Genomic DNA, 21,110 nt, shown 5'->3' with positions numbered 1-21,110 from the left:
ATACCCGAGTACGGAACCCTCGGTGCGCGAGTCTGACTCGCACTTGGCCGGTTTTTATTTATTTATGTACCGATGGATATAGCTAACGTTGATGTTTTTATAATGATCTGCCAAATAAGTGCCAGTGATTTTTACAGAAAACTGGAACGTTATTTATGAGTTAAATTTAAAAATCGAAAACTTGTAGTTTTGGAGCTGTAGTTTTAAAATTCTTGAAGAATGTTCTTATTTTGTTACTGTTAATTATTTAACAAGTATATATTATTACTGTTATTTATTTATTACCAGCAATAAACAAAAAAATTATGAATTAATACATTGTTTCTTTTTTTCAATCTATATCACTAACTACATACATATACATCTGCACTATTATATAAAGAGATAAAGTTTGTAAGTTTGTTTGTAGGGGATAATAATCTCTGACCCGATAACTACTGAACCGAAATTTTGAAAATTCTTTCACCACTAGAAAGCTACATTATTCCTGAGTAACAAACCTATATTTTATTTTCAAAATAAATAGAGATCCCTATGAAAATTGTAATAATGTAAATTAAGACGGCAAAAATCGTTTCATTTGAGAGCTTCAGTGAACAGATACTTGGGAATGCATTTGTTCTATTTGAACGCTTTTTTGATGGACGTTAAAAAAGCTCTCGTGCAAATGAGGCCTTATGACCGCATTTTCCGACGAAAGAGGACACATCCGCACTTATGACCCGATGGAAACGGTTCTGTGGGATAGAATCCTAAGGGACAATTTTGATGCTTATAATTGAAGAAAAGCTTAATAAACCCCTGACCCCGCGTGGGTTTTGGTTTTTTTAATTCTGAGGGCACTCTGTGATTTTCCGTGATACTATCTACTGATCCTATACCTAGCTCGTAGGTATCCGGGAAGCAAGCCGTCTCTATCCATACTAATATTATAAATGCGAAAGTGTGTCTGTCTGCTATGTTGTCACGGCCCAACCGCTGAACCGATTTTAATGAAACGTACAGCCTTGGAATACATCCCGGGGAAGGACATAGGCTACTTTTTATCCCGGAAAATCAAAGAGTTCCTACGGGATTTAAAAAATCGAAAGCCACGCGGGCGAAGCCGCGGTTATCCCCTAGTACCAAATAAGTAAATGATGTCCGTGAACTTATCTAAGAGAATTTAGGGGGTTGTTATCAATTCCATTGGGATTAAGGATTAAAAAAACAACCACAAACGTTATCTTATTATTTATTTTATTATCACACTTACGAAAGATACAAAACATATCACGATGGCACTAACTATCAGTGCTTCAGCAGACGTTTCTAGTTAAATCGATGATTGTTAGAACGATTCAATAACAACATTCTTACTTAAGCCCTACAAATTTTTGACCACTTAATATAATAAATAAAGTTAATTGAGTATATAAATTGTAATATTTAAAACATTCTTATCGAGTTCAATCAATTCAAAGATGATTTTAGACATCTACCAAATATGTGTAGGCGTTTAAAGGCATACAAATAGTAAACAGTGGTACAAACTTACTAATACTTTGAATAATAAGGTACAATTTCTAAGCAACAGGCATGAGTGATTTGGTTTATGGCGTAAAATACTAATGGCATATAGTTTGTTCTTGAATTTTGAAGTTATATTTATCATAAATACTTAAGTAGATTTGGAACCGCCTGGTGAAGGGTAATAGCACCGATGCTTGTCATCAGATCGTCATTACTATCATTATTCACTATATCAGGAACTAGTCGACGCTTAAAGATGAAAATTCGGTTTTCGCTTCTTTATTAGATATGTAAATGAAAAGCATTCTTATCAAAGTTTTATAGCGTCCCTAGTCTTATGGGCGTACTTTGGCGATTAGGATATCTCCACTATAATGGATTTCGATGGTTAGTAATTTGGTTTGTAAGTTTATATTTGCCAAGCAATTGGCTCTTTTCCAAAATCGAACCCTGAATACACACTTGTAACAAAATTAACTTCTACTATGTACATAATGCAAATAATTAAAATTAGACACTTATTGAAAAAAATCTTTATAAAAATGGTTAGGTGTCGAGGACACTACAAAACAGTTTAAAAATTAAAAAACTATAAGTCTAATTACATATTATAAAGTAGCATACAACTAGTAATTATAAAAGAACTGAGAATTAGAGTAATCTCTAGGCAGTTTGGGGAATAATTTGACTAATATGACGAACGCTAATTTTCACCGAGAAATCAAAACGGAAAAGTATTTTAAAGAATTTCTACAGATTATTAAAACAACCACGTAGAAAATATGGGTACAGAATTATAGTATCAATAATGTATATAGATAGATAAAGATATTAAATTATTTGTCCCCTCGGTGAGCGCCGTCATAGAAAAAACACTAAATTTACACTATGACAGTCTCATTAGTATGGCGATGGCGATGACAATCATTTCCAAAACAGGTAGGTATGCTATTGAAAGTATTATGTTTTCCTGATCGAATTTCAGCCACGGGTGGACATTTAAACGGATACTAGCCAACTACGCAGACCACCTACTAAGTAGGTATAGTGTAAGTGTGAGCGCAAGCACTGTGTTGTTTTGCACTCCTGAGTCCTGACTCTGTTGGTCCGATAGGTTGGCAATGCTGTACGACCGCAGAACGATCAAGTGTTGGACTGCGCTTCAAGTGTTTTCGAGGCCCGAGGGTTGGTTTGAAATGTCCTTAAAGTACTTAGTGTCGTAATGTAAATTTAGTTAACGGAAGGGTTTGAGGTTGTTAAGGGGATCTCGCTCCCCTGGCGGGGCGCACTGGCCGGCCACCGATACCGGCGGCGCGTCTTCGCGCGATGAGCGCGTCCAGACCTCGCAAGGGTGGGGCGGGCGTCGTTTCAGCGGGCGCGGCCTCCGTCTCGGCCTCTGCTTCGCTTTTTTCAGCACTGGTGCTCTCTTCTGACGACTCTGTTGACTTTTTCGGTGCTTCTGTCGTAGCCTTAAAAGAATGTTTTAATTTAGTCACACTAATACAGTGGGAGAAGACTGAGCTATGGCAACAGTGTCACGAGTCAGGGGCACTGATTTCTAGTGGGTGTAGCTTTTACAATACAGACAAAATCGGTCAAGTGAGAGTCGGTGACGCGGCAATAAAAATACGTATTCTGTGAAAATTTTTGCTTTCTACCAATAACGGTGCACACAAGGGGTGCCCTATAATACCTTTAAATCAAGAGTGTATAGGCATCTTCTAGGCAAGTTCGCTCCGATCTAGACCTCATCATTGCTTTGTAAGCCCGATTGTCACCAAACGCAAGACTTGCTTAAAAAAAAAACTCTTTTGAGGGAGCAAAAATCTTACCTCAGTAGAAGGCAGTCTCTTCTTCAGTAGAGGATTGGGACGACGTGCTGGTGGCGTGACGGCGACGCGGGGTTTCGGCGAAGGTGACACTTGCAGCCGATTGCGGAGCTTCAATACTCCGCGGGGCTGTTCTGGCGCAGCAGTCGGTGCTGATGCCTGTGAGATTATCTGAGGTTAATAATAAGTTATAACAAATATTTCCTTGGCTCTAAGCTTGAGTAAAAAGTTTCCGAAAACCTGGATACAGATTTTTTTGCGATTGCTCAAAGTCCTAATCATCGAAAGGGGAAAACAGACGGGTAATCAGTCCAGAAGTGGTGATAGGTACTTGATAATATAGTCTAGTGGTTAAAACGTCAGTTTCCTATTCGGGAGCTCGGGGGTTTGATCCCGGGCTAACTTCTCGGAGTTGTGTGCGTTTCAATCAATTAAATATCACTTCCTTTAACGTTGAAGGAAAACATCGTGAAGAAACCTGCATGCCTGAGAGTTCTCCATAATTTTCTCAAAGGTATGTGAAGTCTACCAATCCGCGCTTGTCCAGCGCGGTGGACTATGATCGAATCCTTGTCATTCGGAGAGCCCATTTCCAGTAGTGAACCGGCTTGGATAATCCTTTATCTACTTATCACAGCTTTGCACACGCTATTCTTAATTTATATCTAATAATTAAATTCCACGCAATTCAACAATATTTTGATATTTATTTTATTCTGAAATAACAACATTCTTCGACACAGCTCGATCGTATGATTTAATTTGGAATATTAAATTAAAAGTAGCTGCCCTTGGTTCACTTTCAACTACCACAGACTTGTATTGTGTAGATGGTTTAGTAGGTATACTTATATTGGAAATTATTTACTCTTTCTCTAGGTTATCTACTTATAAGATTACCTATATTATGTTATAGTTTCCAAACAATTACATACCTAAATTTATGCTGTTTATTTTCAATGACGTGTAAGCAGTAAATCACATCACACTAATATTATAAAGGAGAAGGTTTGTATGTGTGTGTGTCTGTGTGTGTGTGTGTGTGTGTTTGTTACTCCTTCACGCAAAAACTACTGGACGGATTGGGTTGTTTAGAATGGAGATAGGATTATACCCTGGATAAGTGCATAGGCTACTTTTTATCCCGGAAAATCAAAGAGTTCTCACGGGAATTTTGAAAAACCTACATCCACGCGAACGAAGTCGCGGGTATCAGCTAGTAAGATATAAGTATAGCTTTAGTTGTTGAACTGCGTCTAGTTAAACATCATACTTATTATCCTTCCATTTTGTGGGCAATACCTACCCACCACGTGTAAAAATCACGTATGAAATTACATTAATTTTTCGAAAATTAATTAAGGCGCTTAGCAACTTAGAACTTAGTAGCTCATCATCATCATCATTATCAACCAATAGACGTCCACTACTAGACATACGTCCCTTGTAGAGATATCCTCACGTTAACGTCGTGCGCCGCCTGAATCCAGCGGCTCCCTGCGATACGTTAAATGTCGTGTGTCGACCTAATGGGGTATTCCAAGTTTCAACTATGATTTTCGGTGCTCTTTTCAAACAAAATAAAAAGTAGTTAAAAAAGAAGTACTAGGTTATGTATTAGGTACATACCTCAGGGTCAGATTCGGTGGCTGGTGCCTCGGGTGCAGGGGTCTCACCAACTGGTGCTTCAGAGGCAGGTTCGGTGGGCGCTGCGCTGGTCAAACCAGGTCTCAAGCGAGCACTGGGCCTGATGTTCAACCTTGGCCCTGGTCTTAGGGCAACCGGCCTTGAACCAGGTTTGCGGCTGCAAATAAGATAAAAAATAAGTACCTTTTTTGTATCTATCTGTACCTGTAGTCTGTACTATACAGCACTAATTTTTAATTACTATAAAATAATCCGCTTTGTCAGTATTCGATGCTTAAAATGATTATGCAGTTTCAAATATTTTTATTGAGTTGTTGAAAACTGCAAAAATTGTTAAGAAAAGCGTACAGACTGTTTGACGTGTGGTGTTATGTCGCTATTCATAGCGTATTTATAATATTTCCTCACATTTATTCATATTTTCAAAACAAAACGACCATTAAATTAAAGTATATAACAAAAACCCGATTGCGGATTTGAAACAATCCACCCGTCCTCTAGGATTCGTCCTTAATTTTTTTTTATGATAGTTAAAAAGTAGTCATGTGTAAAACGATAGATTGTGAAAGAGGTGATAGATTGTGATTCTAGGCAAGCGCGCTGCACCTTAGACGTCATCATCACCTACTCCAGTGTGCTAGCAATCAAGCGCACGCCTATTTAGTTAAAAAAATATAGGTAGGTACCCAATTGTTCTAGAAGGAATAGGTGTTGTTTCGATCACTTCTCCGGACGACGGGTTTGTAACTGGAGCAGCGGTTTCCCCTGCTTCAGCGGATGTAGGCGCTACGGTTGTTGTGGTACCAATTCTTCGCTGACCTGGACGAAGTCGGGGCCTGTATGACAAAAAAATCATTTAATTACTATGAATGATAAGTATAATAAGCGGCAATAGAAACACACTGTCTGTGAAAATTTCAACTCTCTACCTATATTCATGAGATACAGCGAGCTCATAGACAGATGGACCTACATGACATCGGAGGCTTAGTAATAAGATTCTTCCGTAGGCACCCTTCGGATACCTACGGAATCTATAAATGAACAAACTTATGTCATGTCACGAACCAACTCAATATATTTTACGGACAAACAAATTACCTGGGAGCTGAACCTTCAGTGGGAGCATTCGTGTTTGGTGCATCTTGAACTGGAGCACTGGTGCTGGGCCGAGTCCGACCAGCAAATAGACCGCGACGTCCGAATGCCTGCTAACAATATAAAACGAGACAAATAAATATCTCTGTAAGTAATTCCCCTCGATAAAAGATGCCCTGAGCACCAAATCTTGACTGAGAATTATACAGGTTACATAAAGGTTAGGTACATATTAACATTACCTATCGGTCATGTTTTGGCAAGGACGTACGGACTAACTAGTCCAACCAATCTACCTATCCCAACATCACTCTAAGCCGTGGTCCGAGCCTCACAGGAGGCGCCTTTAGGAGGACGTTGCCCCCCCAATCTCTTCAATAATTTATTCGAGCCCTAGGGCTCATCCACCGGCGAAGCTTCGTGCTCGCCACCTTGACGGTTACGATGTAGCGGCCAGTAGGGCCTACGCAGCATACTCAATCCGAAAAAAAATATCACTGTCGTAGATAGGCCAGTTCCACTGCACAACTTTACAGTTAACTGACAAATCTATACCTAATGCCAAAATAATTACTAAATCAAACATACGTTCACACAAGTTTAAAAAAATCAATCAAAAGTATGCTCCTGAAAAAAGCATATTTTATCGAAGATTATATTCTGTGTAAATGATAACAGAGCGTGGATTTGGCTCGCAGCTTGCTCCAGCAATGCGCAAGACTGCAATTACTTTAATTTAGATGGTATAATATTCGCGTGGATATATCCACGCAGATACTATGAAGTAATTAAATATCCCGCGGAAACTATGAATTTTTAAGGGATAGAAAGTAGCCTATGTGTTAATCCAGCCCGGCTTGCAGGGGCAGTAGATAAAAATTATATCCCCGATTATATCCACTGATTTCTATCATTCATCATTGAATCCGGGGATATAATTTTTATCTCCTGCCCATGGTAGCCAGACAGGGTGTAATCTGCCTCCATTTCTAACCAAATGCGTAACACATATAATACGCATACACACACATATAAACTCTAAAAATTATTAGTGTGATAATCCCTGAGTACCTACTCAGAAATAAATTGTTAAAACTAAAAATGCGGTTCACGTTTCACCGTCACGACAATCTAGGTAGGTAGCTAAACATATAGGTTATATTATGTAGAGCTAAAAATAAAACAATACAGCATTGTTATACGATTTAGGTACTTGTGTGAACGAATGTTGTAACGTGCTAGATTCAGGAGAGCTAAATAAAAAAAGTTAATTAATAATTATATATTCGCATTGCAGAATATCGCTCAGGCATGTCGCTTTACAATATCAAGAAAAATCGCTTATAGGATAAAAGTAATAGAGAGAGAGACAGCGCGTGCCAGATCTTCTTTATTTTATAAAAGCCAAAAGTTTTTTCCGTATTGCCCCCAACACAGGAAGTATTGGGGGGAGTAATGGGGGATTTCAGCAATTATGAAGTTTGGGTCATGGGTGCTCTATAACAGGTAACAAAGGTGTAAAAAAATCTTACGTCAAAGAATTAAGTCTATAAAATAAAAATTGGAACTATGAAATAATTACACTTTATATTTTGACATAAGATTTTTTACACCTTTATTACCTGTTATCTCCCAAAGCCACCATGTTCCAAACTTCATAGTCGCTGATCGTTCCTCTTTGTGTTCGGGGCAATACGCAGAGAAACTTTCGGCTTTTATAAAGTAACGAAGGTCTCGCACGCGCTGGCTCTTAGTCCATAAGAAATTATAACAAATCTATGCTAACCTTAGCCTGTGCTGGTTTTTCAACAGGTGCGGCTGACGTAGAGGTTTCGACCGCAGCGGCGGCGGCGGCGGTTGTTTTCCGGACCCCGTTTGGCTTACCAAATCGACCTGCCAACAAATGCTCACTTACTAAACCTATAACATTTTGCAATGGACTCAATATCAAAAGTTATGAAGCCAACACATTATATATTTTTGTTGGGACAAAATTTTTGGAGAATCTTAAAATTTGAGTTCGATAATTACACTCTTAGTATCTATATTCATTCAACACATTCGTGTTATTAAATTATAAGTAACATACCGTGTGAAACCATGCGGGTAAATCCGTAAATACAACTTGAATATTCATAATATAGTAAAATATGCAGTAAGTGTTGATTTTGGATCTACGTTTTAACAACACGAATGTAATTATTTCGTTCGGAGAATAAAAAATAAACAGGTGTCTTATAATACAATCGATCACCTTAATGTGGAGCCACCATTGCCAGCACTACTGCCTGCATAAAATATAAACTGGCAGTAAAGTGGTAGAATGACATTCCAATTCCTTTTGCAACTGGCTGAACTACTTTATAACTTCGCATAAAAATCGCAGAGCAGCAAGAAAGAATAGTAAAAAATTCGCTTTCATATTGCAATCATAAATATTTACATAATATATTATTACATATAATATATATACGTACAATAGTACATGAATTACAGAAAAACATCAAGTCCTGTTATGTGCGCATTCAGTAAAGTGATACGCCATAGAAAATATTCACGTTTGAACGGAACCGTTTTAGAAACGAAACATTAAACTCCGTTCAAATGGGAATGTTGTTTAGAAAAAGCAAGAAAATTTGGTCTTTCAAAGTAAATTATAAGCCTCGATAGCTCAACGGTTGAGGAGTGGACTGAATTCCGAAAGGTCGGCGGTTCAAACCCCACCCGTTGCACTAGAAAAAATAGTTTTGTTAGATGACGTTTGTTTACCTCGTACTCTTGTAGAGGTCTCCTGTGGTGCTTCAGTGGCTGCACTGGTGGAAGCAGGAGCGCGAGACCGGGCACCAGGGCGACCCTTGAACCTCGAAGGGCGAGTGGGTGCGGCTGTGGTTGTGGTAGTGGTGGGGGCTGGCGTGGTTGTGGTAGTCGTCGTCGTAGTAGTCGTCGTGGTTGTGGTGGTTGGTGTCGTCTCTTCTTCGGTCGTGCTGACTACTTCAGTAGTCCATGCATCTTCGCCTACTGCAGTCGACGCATCGAGGCTCAATTCGCTAGATGGACTTATTTCGTTATTCAGATTTTCTCCAGCCAAATAAGCATATAAATCTAGAGCAACCTTTTCCATTGCTGTCATCGTCGTGTATTCAGTTGTATCTTGATCGTACGTTGTCGTTTGCTTGTAGTCCGGTGGCAATTTTGAATCATCTAAAATTTCTTGGAACCTGATTCTACTTGACAAACTGTGACCTTCTCGTTGCGATTCTTTGGTGTGAGACGGCTCATTAGCAGGAGATGATTCCACAGATTCAGTTGTAGTTTTACTTTCAGCTGAGTATCTCGTCGGTGGTTCTTTGTATTGTGCAGGAATGCCACCTGAATGTGTCTTGAAACTATCAAGATCCACAAGTTCGGAGCTTGGGCGTCTGAAACATTAAACCATTGGTTTATTCCCATACATATGCACATTATCACCTAGAACTACTGTTGTCTCGGTTCGTCAACTTTTAATTTAATTATAATTATCTACTATATATATGTCTCTATTTTCCCGTGATAAATAGCTTGCTTCCAAAAAGCTGGCTACATCAAGATTGGTTCAGCTATTAGTCGTAAAAAAATAACTAACAAACTGACAAACATACCTATACAGTTCCAAATCTATATTTATAATAAATTCATACATAATATGAGCACAAATTCTCGCGTAATAATTAACCTATATTTATAATTTTTTTTTTAAATTTGACTAGGACATTTTTAATAAGAAGTTAAAGTATCATCTCTTCTCCTTGCACTACCACTCCGAGACGTCCCAATGGAAGAAAAAGAAGTTTATGCCCGTCTTTAGCATTAATTTGCGTTTTTGGTATTATTTAAAAAATGAAATATACTAAACCTAGAAACATGCCATTACTGAATATTATGTATAATTTTGTTGCTATAAAATAACCATTAAGAGACATTATTATTAAAAACAGTAAGTATAGAAGATTTAGACAAACAATGTTTTTAGAAGTAAGCTTTAAGAAGGATAGCTCTGACATTATTCTGCTAACATGCTAAGAAACACCAAACTTAGAAGATTCTAATATTATATAAAGCATTTACTCATACCTTTTAACCTGAAGGAAGAAATAGTAAAGAATACTAGGAGTTATAAGAAGAGATATATTATTTCAATGAGTATACCTGATGTGAGCTCGAGTTCTACTTCTTGTTTGACCTATTGACTCATCTGCTACATTGTCAACCTGAGAGCGGCCACGATGCCGTATTGTTTCAGAGGATACCTCAGGAGCGCGAGTAGTGGAACTAGAACCCACGAAGTTGCGACCACGTGGAGGAAACCGTGTGCTCGATGGTAGCCTGATAAGAAAAATTATTGTATTGTACGTACACTTCTTTTCCTTTTCCGAGAGCTTTCTTCGTTGAGCAGTGATTCCACATCGACTCGAGTGTAGATAAGCGAAGGATCTTGAGTATCTGATATTAACCAAACTAATGCTCTACTACAGCCAATACTACTACAGCTACCTCCTTCCCTAATACCCCTGAGGCATCATTAAGGGTCAGCGCTTACATATACTGAGGTACTATTAAGCTATTGCCAGACATTTCACTACAAACTTACCTTTCTTCACGCGATTCCTCTTCAACAGGTGCAGGTGTAATATTACGGCCCCGAGAACGTCCTCTTGACGGAGTTTGATTAACTTCATTGTGGACTTCAGGAATTGCTGTTGTGGTAGCGCTGGATCTGTCAATCGTACTGTATTTGCTTTTAGGGCGAGTTTCCTTAGCTATCTGATTTTCATTTTCAACTTTCTGTGGTCCATCGTGTGAATTAAGAACAGGTGCAGTAGTGACAGATGCAACTTTACCTTTAGTATCTTTCTTACTATCTTCATCCTCGTCATAATAATAATAAATGTACTCGTATTCATAATCTTGACCGTTCGGTCCTTTCTTAACTTGAATTCTTGAATGTTGTTTTTGCTCAGATCCAGCTGTTTCCAGCTTAACATTGGATGAGAGTAAACCACTATTGATATCATCAATGGTGTCAAAATTTATGGGGATATAATCGTAGGCTTTTGAAGGCACTGATGTCGCTGTAGTCAGAACTGGTTTTTGAGTAGTTGTTCCATCGTTACTGCTCAATTTTCCTGATTCTGAAAAGGCTTCTAAAGCAACAGCCATTTTAGGATTAATATCTACATCTTTAACATTTTCTTTTATTTTGATATCTTCAATTTTTGATACTGGTATATCAACTTCTATTGATTCTGAATTTTTAATCTTCTGACCCTTTTTTGATAAAGCCTTCTTATCTTCTTCAATGGAAACTATGCCTTCAGACGGATGTTTCGCTTTACCACTGTGCAACTTCTTAAATACTCTATCACCATCTTCTGGTTTTGTTAAACGATAGTTTGGATGTTTTTCAGGTATTTTGTGTGATGTTTCAAAGTTCCTTATAGGTGTTTGTTGACCGGAACTTACTAAAACATATTCTTCTCCCGGCCGTGGTTCCGTAATAATATCTACTTCACCACATTTCACGTAGACGGTGCAAAGCAGGAAACATCTACAACAAAGAAAGACACATCGTTATAGATCAAGATACATTCGGTTACGACATTTGGGTTTGTTACAATATTCAAACTGAGTCATCACAGACAGCTGGCTGCTGGGCCAACGAAACCAGTGCATGCGTACCATACCTAAGTTACAAGAAACTGAGTCATAGCCATTGTCACTGTGATTTCAGATAAATTTCAGATAGTTTAATTTATTATAAGCGTCGCTTAAACCAATCTCTACCACTAATTTATTGAATGTAGCATTCGTCTGCAAAGATTTTCTTTGCTAGTGTGAAAATTTACTGATAGGAAAAACATAAATTAGATCAGTACCAAACGTATAATGTGCTCGTGAGAAATTATAACAAATCAGAATTCAGAACGTGGGCGCGAGTATTACGCTATACACTCCGATTCCATAAGCGCAAATCGATGGGGTAATAGCATTATAATCACTTTCGCTGCTGAGTCGCTCTCACGCCGAGTGTGCCTCGGGCTAGAGATAGTCGCCACACGCGATGTACAGTTGTTCTTTTCTACGTTAACTAAAATTATAATAACTCTTATCTCTTAAACCAATCTAGTCGTTTGGATAGTCCATACAAGGAACCATAAATTTAATTCGCTATATTATCTAATGTAATCAAATGTATAAATTGTGGAGTCATAAAGCACAATTAAAGATTTTTTTCCTGTTCGTTTGTTAGTGGTGTGTATTGCTAGCTTTCCTGCTTCTTTAGTAGAAGGAGAGCGGATGCTCATATCACATATTGTTTATCCATCGTTCCATTCAGATTTGCCTAATTTGGCAGATTATTTAGCTTATAAGGCTTGGAGTTCCATGCATGTCATGGACTTCCGCAAAGTAACGCCTGCTTCTATCCAAAATCTAGTCATTCACTGCCGGTTTTATTCAACACTAGATGATGCCCGCGACTTCACCTGCGTAGATTTAGTTTTTTTAATCCTGTGGGAACTCTTTGATTTTCCTGGATAAAAATTTGCTAATGTCAATTTCCGGAATGCAAGCTAACTATGTACCAAATCACCAAAATTGGTTAAACTGTTGGACCGTGAAAAGCAGACAGACAGACACACTTTCGCATTTATAATATTAAGTATGGAAATAGTATGGATTGGACGGTGGACGTTTAATTCAATAAAGGCACAGTGATTCATATCACTTTGTCCACTAGACAATTATTTTAATCGGAAGACAAGCGCTTCCGTATAATTTCTTGCAGGCCTCACTTCACAGCCCGGAAACCTTTCGAAGGATGACGCTAGTGAGCAATTTATTGGTATTTATAAATGCATAATTAATGCTTTCAATAATGAGGATTATATGTGTTCATTCACCTAATTCATTAAACTCTTATTCCTAATATTGTCAATGAGCCAAGAATTCACTTAGTACTTATAGCTCTCTTCTTTTTTCTCTCTCGTCTGGCTTTACAAAGATTAGCCAATGTCTAGTTTGTAGTTATTTGTAACAAGTTAGGGAAACTATAGAAGTATGGACCCCGTCTGTGCTGGCGCTCGCCGACACACGCACGGCACCCCCTTAGAGCGCTTTCCAGTTAGTTTTAACAAAAAAAAAAACACTCCAAAAAGGTAAAGCACGCCCGCCAGCTAACACCAACACAGACGAAGTCCTACTTATAGCTTGATATTGAAAATAACTTACAGCCTCAATAATTCCGTACACGATTGCAGCTAGACCGGTATACAATAAGTACCGGTTCAATTTCACTAGATGTAAGGTCGCACTGAACGCAAGGCTATGTGAGCGTATCCATTTTAACTACTCACTGGACCACTATAAGAAGACCTATATAGATGTCAAGTACAATCTTCCGATGTTGAAACCTAATGTCTACGTAAACGATGAACGCTCTACTATAATTTGCCACAGCTTCTTGTTTGACCTATTGATATACCTACTCAGTACGTTAACTATGTATCTAATGACCATAAATTTACTAAAAGGTCATTAAGATTGAAAATTCTTTTGCTTACTTTGAATGTAATAATCAAGTCTTCCTATTTTCTAGGAGTTTACATAGACGTATGTATTTCAGCTTTAACGATACTGGGGTGATACACTTAGATCAGCAGCTTATTAGAGCGGTTACGAACTCATCCGATCTGAATCCGTGAACGTACGATATAAACAAGTGTAAATTAAAAATTTATAACACCCCCGACAAGTGAAGGTTACTGTAACTAGAAAAGAGCTGATGACTTTTAAACAGCTGAACCGATTTTCTTGGATTATAGCTAAGAACACTCTCGATCAAGCCACCTTTCAAACAAAAAAAAAACTAAATTAAAATCGGCTCATTAGTTTAGGAGCTACGATGCCACTGACAGATACACAGATACACACGTCAAACTTATAACACCCCTCTTTTTGGGTCGAGGATTTAAAAACTCGGACCGAATTTGGCTATTGCTTACGCACTAATCCGATCTCTGATCCAAACTCAAGCTATTCATTCAGTTGACATCTTTGACATATCTACGTCATATGTCCAATTTGAATCCGAGCTATATTCTCACGGATGACGGAGGGAAATCGGATGGCGGAAGTCGTATTGGATCTAGTGCGTAAGCTACCGTACAAATAGTTCTAACTACATCGGAACTTATTTTGACGGATTCGGATCGGATGTGTGCGTAACCGCCCTTAGTCTGATACACATTGTCACAACGCGCCGACATCAGGGTTCAAGTCAAGTCTGTGATATAATGGATATAACTAATTAAATGTCACGTCATGCTTAGAAAAAAAATCTGAGTCCTTAAGGTCACAGGCCTATCTATAAAGTCTGAAAATATTTTCTCAACTGTGAAAATACTGAGAAAATATCCTCCGCACAATCTCTCCTCAATTTTTACTAAACCGTATGCAATTGATAACCGTATGCAATTACCGTATGATATTGAGCAAAATTAATATTTTTGTACCTAAACATAGTCTTATTTAGGTAATGTTTCCCACCGGCTCCAGCGTGTTACTATATATTTTGTACTTATTATTTATTTATCTAGATTAACTTATATATTTTTCGTTTGAGTGTTTTTTAACGTTTAGTTTGTGTGCTAACCTGGCACTAACGTAATAATTACACTCGACAACCTTGCATGATATCAGAAATGAAAGAGAAGAAAGCGAGGAAATCAAATTTATTGCTGCAATAAACTTGTATTGGTTAAAAGATCATAACCTCAATATATTCTGAAGTTACGATGGTATCGAATTGTGACAAAACTTTGAGAAACATTTTATTTAGTTTCGTAATCATGTGAAAATTATGTTGGGTCACAACTCAAAACGAAATTAAAATAATACATTCCAAAGATTTTCGTATCCTTGTAAATGTAGCTAGGTTTTAAATTAAAAACTTGATGTAACGAAAAACAGATACTACAAAGAGACAAACATATACATCTAACCTATAGGGCTTAGCTTGTGAGAGAATGACATAAAATAGGTACCTACATTAAGGAGTAGGTATTTCGTGGTGTTTCGCATCACATATTTCATCCTTTACATAAGCCTTTCGTGTCATTCTCTCTAAGTTTAATTTGTTTAAATTTTCACTTCTGTGAACTGCACACGAGATTTTTAAACTTCCTCATTCCTCATCATCATTGTAATCATCGCCCATTTGGTTAAACAACTTTTCACCAACCATCTTATTTATTCGAATATATTTATTGTACACAGGTCTATAATAATATGCCTGGTAATCGTGTCTCTCAGACATTTTTTTAAGCACGGCCTTTTGTAGAGCTCGTAATTTTACTTTTTGCTGTTCCTCGTCAATGTAATGTAGGAATTTCTCATACTCCTGTTGAGGACTGTTGTGAATGTAACGCGCTATGAACCTAGTTATCGGGTGTCGATGGAACTCCCAGTGTTTTGGACAGTAATGAGGTGGGATTTCACACAGCGTAGCGGGGCCAATGTAAACGTTTGAGTAAAATATGATAGCACCGACAGGAATCAAACCAACCATCGCGTAAAAGTGGAACATATCTTTAAATTTGTGCCATTGAAATCTTGACGGAGTCAACGGTAAAGTCTGTTGATGTCCACTCCGAAGGGGTAGATTAACTGAAAATTTTACTTGTTGAATAATAGATTTCACCATTTTTTTATCACTTAATAAGTTATTCTCCAAAAAATGTCTACATGTATTCCAAGACACAATTTTAAACATTTTGTGTTTTTATAGATCTTTGTTAAGTTTTACGAATTGACATTTGACACCTGAGAGTCGAAATTACGTTAGAATTAATCAAATTATAATGTAAAACTCGAAAGAGCCTATTAAAAGATTGAAAAAGTTTGTACAATTATGCCATACTCAGGTTCTTATAATGTATGATCCGGTATCACACTAATATTATAAAGGAGAAAGTTTGTATGTGTGTGTGTGTGTGTGTGTGTGTGTGTGTATGTTTGTTACTCCTTCACGCAAAAACTACTGGACGGATTGGGCTGAAATTTAGAATGGAGATAGATTATACCCTGGATTAGCACATAGGCTACTTTTTATCCCGGAAAATCAAAGAGTTCCCACGGGAATTTTAAAAAACCTACATCCACGTGAACGAAGTCGCGGGCATCAGCTAGTTAGAAATATTTATCGATAAGATCATAATATCCCTCAGGGAAATTCCTTACGTAGCCCTCTCCATAGCTCGCCGACCGACTATGAATTTGTGGATGAGACCATTTGTCAGTGTCCACGTTTCAGTATCATATATTGTGAGCCGTCCTCACAATAGGTATGTGATGCTGAAACGTGGAGGGAGGGACAACTGGTTAAAGACTTTCGTCTTCAGGCATTGAGGAATAACAATGAGTTTTATAATGAGTGACTAAGTTTAATAATTAGGTACAAGTAAAGCAAATAGCATTGTTATTTACCTAATTCGTAATACTAAAACTATGCAAGGTGCTCTCGAGCAAACTTTAAACTTCATTCTTGTAGCGCAAATAATAATGAGTCCCACGTTCTAAATTCTAATTTCTACATCTTTTTGCTGAGTTTACAAAACGCTCTCCATGAGCATTTTGTAAACTGAAACGCAAATTATTTCGCTAATTAAAATCAACCGCTAACATCTGCTGAGAGGAGTGGCGAATCTGGAGGGTTAGCACGGAAGTTGTGATTATCACACTGTGATAGTTGCAATTGTGTAATTTGCTGGATTTATAGTACCTACCTCTGTAGTACCCTGCTATTATTTTACTTTGATTTCATCGAAATCTTTGTTCGTCAAAGTCATTTGATTTAAAGTACTTAATAATCACAAAAACAACATCGCAGAAACCTTCTCAAAAAACTGTCGCGTCTTGCCCAATGCTAAGTACCTAACGGTGATGGTTTTCTCGGTTGAAATGCTTGGAAAGCCGTATTTTAGATCTAAGTATTTGTGTTATTTTCTCTGTATGCTTCTGTGTTTTGTATTGTATACTGTGTTTGCGTTTTGATCCCAAATAAAATAATGTAATAATTTTTATTATTTTTATTATAGTACTTAATTATGTCATTGTAATATGCGCTGAGCGCTGTCGACCATGAAAAGGCCGATTTTAGATATGAAATTTTTAAACAAATCGTAGCATTGAACAGAGGACAATAGTAAACGTCCAAAGTAAATTGATTTCAATATACGTATTCAGGGCAATGTTTGTTTAACAATCAATAGCGGACATTGGATACTGAAAAGGGAATAGAAACAAATATAAATAATTTTGTACTGATTTGGCAATTACAGTTGCCCGAAAAGATGAACACAAGGTCTGGCTGCCGACTCCTATTTCATGTGATTTACAAATAAAAAGGTTCTTAAACTATTTCTTAGTATGAACGTACCTACAGAACACAAGCCACAACCACAAACATGAAAACATTGGTCAAATGGCAATTTTCAAAAACCTAAATCCACGCGAACGAAGTCGTGGGCATCATCTAGTTAGTAAATAATAATTAAATACTCCGTCTAATAGAATCAATACTTACGTTGGTAGTGTCGATATGCAAGTACTCGATACTTGCATATCGACTCGTTCTATAAAGTAAGAGTAGATTATTTCGTTAGGTTCATTCTTTTATTTTTGGCCCAATTCCTACAAAATATACCAAAACATTGTGCATATATGCAAATATGATGCAAATGAAGCAATAAATTAAAAAATACAAGTATACCAACCGAAATGAAGATGGCTTACGAAATTTTCAAACGTACAAAATAACCTTTCAATCGAATACCAAAACTGTTAAATCGTATGCTAAGTTGACATTTAATATTGTCACACAAAACATAAGAACAGGTTCTATAGCTAGAGAGCTGTGCGGCAATTACGGTATATGATCAGATGGACACCTGGCAAGAAACTTCAGCAATTTCTTGCAGATGTCAGCTTTTTGCAATGTTTAACAACAACACTTTCAGGAAGTTAACTTTTACAAGTAAACTTGCCGGTGGGCACTAGATCATTATGACATATTGATTTAAAATGTAATGAGATTTTATAAATATACAAGTGTAAATTAAAAATTTATAACACCCCCGACAAGTGAAGGTTACAGTAACTAGAAAAGAGCTGATAACTTTCAAACGGCTAAACCGATTTTCTTGATTTATAGCTAAGAACACTCTCGATTAAGCCACCTTTCAAACAAAAAGGAACTAAATTAAAATCGGTTCATTATTAATCGGATACACAGATACACACGTGAAACTTATAGCACCCCTCTTTTTGGGTCGGGGGTTAAAAAAAGTTAAAGCTGCCCTAAACAATTTGCTTGATTCTGGTATTTACTCAGGTACTATGTTTATTACCCAATATACATAAAAACCTTTTATCAGACTTAAGACAGTCAAATCCTTGAAATTTTGATATAGGTAGGTACCTACCAATAAGTCAAGTCAAAAACGATGATAAGATCTTTTTCCTACTTTTAACAAAATACAGGAACTAGATTTATTATGGAAGTGTTTGAGTCTTTCCAATGAGTAAGTTTAGCTATTTAAGTGGAAAAAGTAAGAGCCTGTGAGGGCCTTCGTTATTTTATAAAAGCTGAAAGTTTCGGGGAGGAATCGTCAGCGACTATGAAGTTTGGACCATGGTGGCTTTGGCAGATAACAGGTACAACAAAGACGTATAAAATCTTTCGTCAAAGTAATAATAATAAATAATAGTCTAATTTTTTAAAATTGAGGTGCAAGTCTTGCCAGAGCTAACTTTTGCAGGTTTTATTGCTCGGATACTGGGCATTTGTTCGACAAAGGTTGATGGCGAGATTTTTTCGAAAACTTCAAGAAAACATCAATTGTGTTCCGTGGGAGTGAAGTCTCGGGCCAGGGAGTTGGTCAAGGGCTGCACAAGTTCCCACACTAAACATTATCTTTTTATAGCTCATAATATTTCTACAATGATGATTGGTTGTGCTCGGAAGGTGACGAATATCTAAATTATCTTATACGATTATTTTGCGAAAATTTTGAAAATCGAAAAATAATACGTAATTTACGTAACGTAGGTACTAATAAGTAACTTTTATGAAAATATCTTAAAATATTATTCTGATTGATAAAGGTTACAAAATCCGATTTTAAAAACGAATAAAATTTAATAATTTATAAAGTTACGCGTAAGGCAGTTAAAAATACCATGCAGAGATATTGAAGAGTAGGTATAAGTTAAGAAAGTCAGATTATAAATAAAGTCTCGGGAATCTGCTATTAACTAGTAGACATAAATTCTTTGTTTATTGCCTGCAATTAATAAAAGTATATCTTTCGCTGCAAGCTTAAAAAGGAAACCCGGAAAAGACTATTTATAGAGACTTATGAGAGTTCAGTACATCTGCATCTTTTAAAAAAGGTACCTAGCTTTTTACCATACAAATTCCATTATAATTCACTCGAACATATATTACACTCGTATGACTTGGAATGTTTATCTGTGCAATTAATTTTATTATAGTAAAGTTCCTTTACTAAATATTTTATTTAGCTTCAGTTTCTTACTAGGTATAGACTTTGTTTCAAATGTAGCGCCAAAATTTTAAAAAAGGTAGGTAACTACCGAAATAAATTTCATAGAAAATCGCACAGGAATTTCATTCTCATGTATTGATTTATGTTCCCATGACAAACATACCGTGAACTTTGGGGTCTAACTTCTTTTATCTCGATTTATATAATTTTTATAGACCTTCTTAAATTTAAAAAAAAAACCTACTTTTATAGCCGAGAGTAAAAGAAACGCATTATATTACGCATAAGATAGGAATATCACACGAACACGTAAACTGTACATTATACATTATACACTATAATTGAGAAAGTATGTCCATCTGTTCGTCTGCTAGCTTTTCACGGCCACTGTCTAACCAATTTTGACGAAATTCAGTACAGAGACAGCTTGCATCCCTGGGACGGATATAAGTTATTTTTGTCCCGGAAAATTTAAGAGTACCCACGAGATTTTCATAAACATAAATCCACACGAATAAAATCGTGGGCATAATCTACTCTGATGTCACAGTCTTATATAAATGCTCATGTCTCATGATTGTAACAAAGTTCGTGAATTTCATCTTCAGCACAACCGGATTTGAATACATTTTGTCAAGTTGCCGATTTCACTTGACATGTTTAGTTGCACCATAAGTTGCACTTTAAATATGTATAATATAGGTACAGAGCGGTCTCGAGTCGACGTCCTCGCTGACTCAACAAACGTGTCCGTGATTTAGCATATATACCATGTAGTTAGGTTGTACTTTTATTTGAATGTATGGAGATTAAAGCATTCAAGCAAGAAAAGATTGTCAGCGAAATAACATTGGTGCTTGGTTCAATTTCATCAAATGCCTGGTTAAAAGTTCAACTTACAAGAAACCGTGAAATATGTACCTATAATGTTCGTGAAACTGCTTCAATCAATTCAATATTAAGAATACTATATAGGCACCTAGTTAAATAGCTGCATCCACTGAAATGGACATATGCGCTGGAAATGTTAGGCCCTGAGGTCGTGCCATACAAAATGAAAGTTATTATTGGTGGCGATTCAAAACGGCTCACGGGGTGTACAGGTATTTAAAATTGACTCTTTGAATCAAGTACATGAAGACCATTTGACACAAAGTGTTCTCACTGACAGAATATTATAATATCATAACTTAAATTTAATTCCGAGTATGCTAACGCATAGCTATCAGCTATCAGCGCCAAAATGGTGAAAATCAGGTGAAAATCAAGTTGCTTCAACAAAGATCGGGGCACTCGTAAGTGCAGCGTACTTGTAAATTAGTAAAAATCATAAACTGCAACTCATCAGCAGATATTACCGTCATAATATTATTACACTGATTACTCACTCGTTCGTTTCACTCTCGGTTTCACGCGTTCG

General features: G+C 36.9%; 2 protein-coding genes across 4 annotated transcripts in view; both read right to left on the bottom strand.

Moving 5' to 3' along the window:
- Positions 1 to 1,218: 1,218 nt before the first annotated feature.
- Positions 1,219 to 21,110, bottom strand: part of LOC123880061 (flocculation protein FLO11-like) — a 41,149-nt gene continuing 21,257 nt past the window's right edge. The window contains exons 3-11 of one of the 3 annotated variants that reach the window (XM_045927949.1): positions 10,714 to 11,670; positions 10,272 to 10,448; positions 8,856 to 9,505; positions 7,873 to 7,979; positions 6,090 to 6,199; positions 5,675 to 5,824; positions 4,971 to 5,145; positions 3,345 to 3,500; positions 1,219 to 2,981 (exon numbers count right to left, since the gene is read on the bottom strand). In XM_045927949.1, coding sequence (XP_045783905.1) covers positions 2,769 to 2,981; positions 3,345 to 3,500; positions 4,971 to 5,145; positions 5,675 to 5,824; positions 6,090 to 6,199; positions 7,873 to 7,979; positions 8,856 to 9,505; positions 10,272 to 10,448; positions 10,714 to 11,670 — 2,695 coding nt within the window. In that variant the 3' untranslated portion in view covers positions 1,219 to 2,768. The remainder of the gene's footprint in view (positions 2,982 to 3,344; positions 3,501 to 4,970; positions 5,146 to 5,674; positions 5,825 to 6,089; positions 6,200 to 7,872; positions 7,980 to 8,855; positions 9,506 to 10,271; positions 10,449 to 10,713; positions 11,671 to 21,110) is intronic. The other 2 variants (XM_045927950.1, XM_045927951.1) reach the window with 2 other exon arrangements.
- On the bottom strand, positions 14,840 to 15,946 carry LOC123880063 (NADH dehydrogenase [ubiquinone] 1 beta subcomplex subunit 5, mitochondrial-like). Its single transcript, XM_045927953.1, has one exon. The coding sequence runs from the start codon at positions 15,892 to 15,894 to the stop codon at positions 15,307 to 15,309; it is 588 nt and encodes a 195-aa protein (XP_045783909.1). The 5' UTR covers positions 15,895 to 15,946; the 3' UTR covers positions 14,840 to 15,306.

This window comes from Maniola jurtina, chromosome Z (assembly GCF_905333055.1).
Source record: "Maniola jurtina chromosome Z, ilManJurt1.1, whole genome shotgun sequence".
NCBI classification, from domain to species: domain Eukaryota; kingdom Metazoa; phylum Arthropoda; class Insecta; order Lepidoptera; family Nymphalidae; genus Maniola; species Maniola jurtina.
This window is presented reverse-complemented; position numbering and strand designations above follow the sequence as displayed.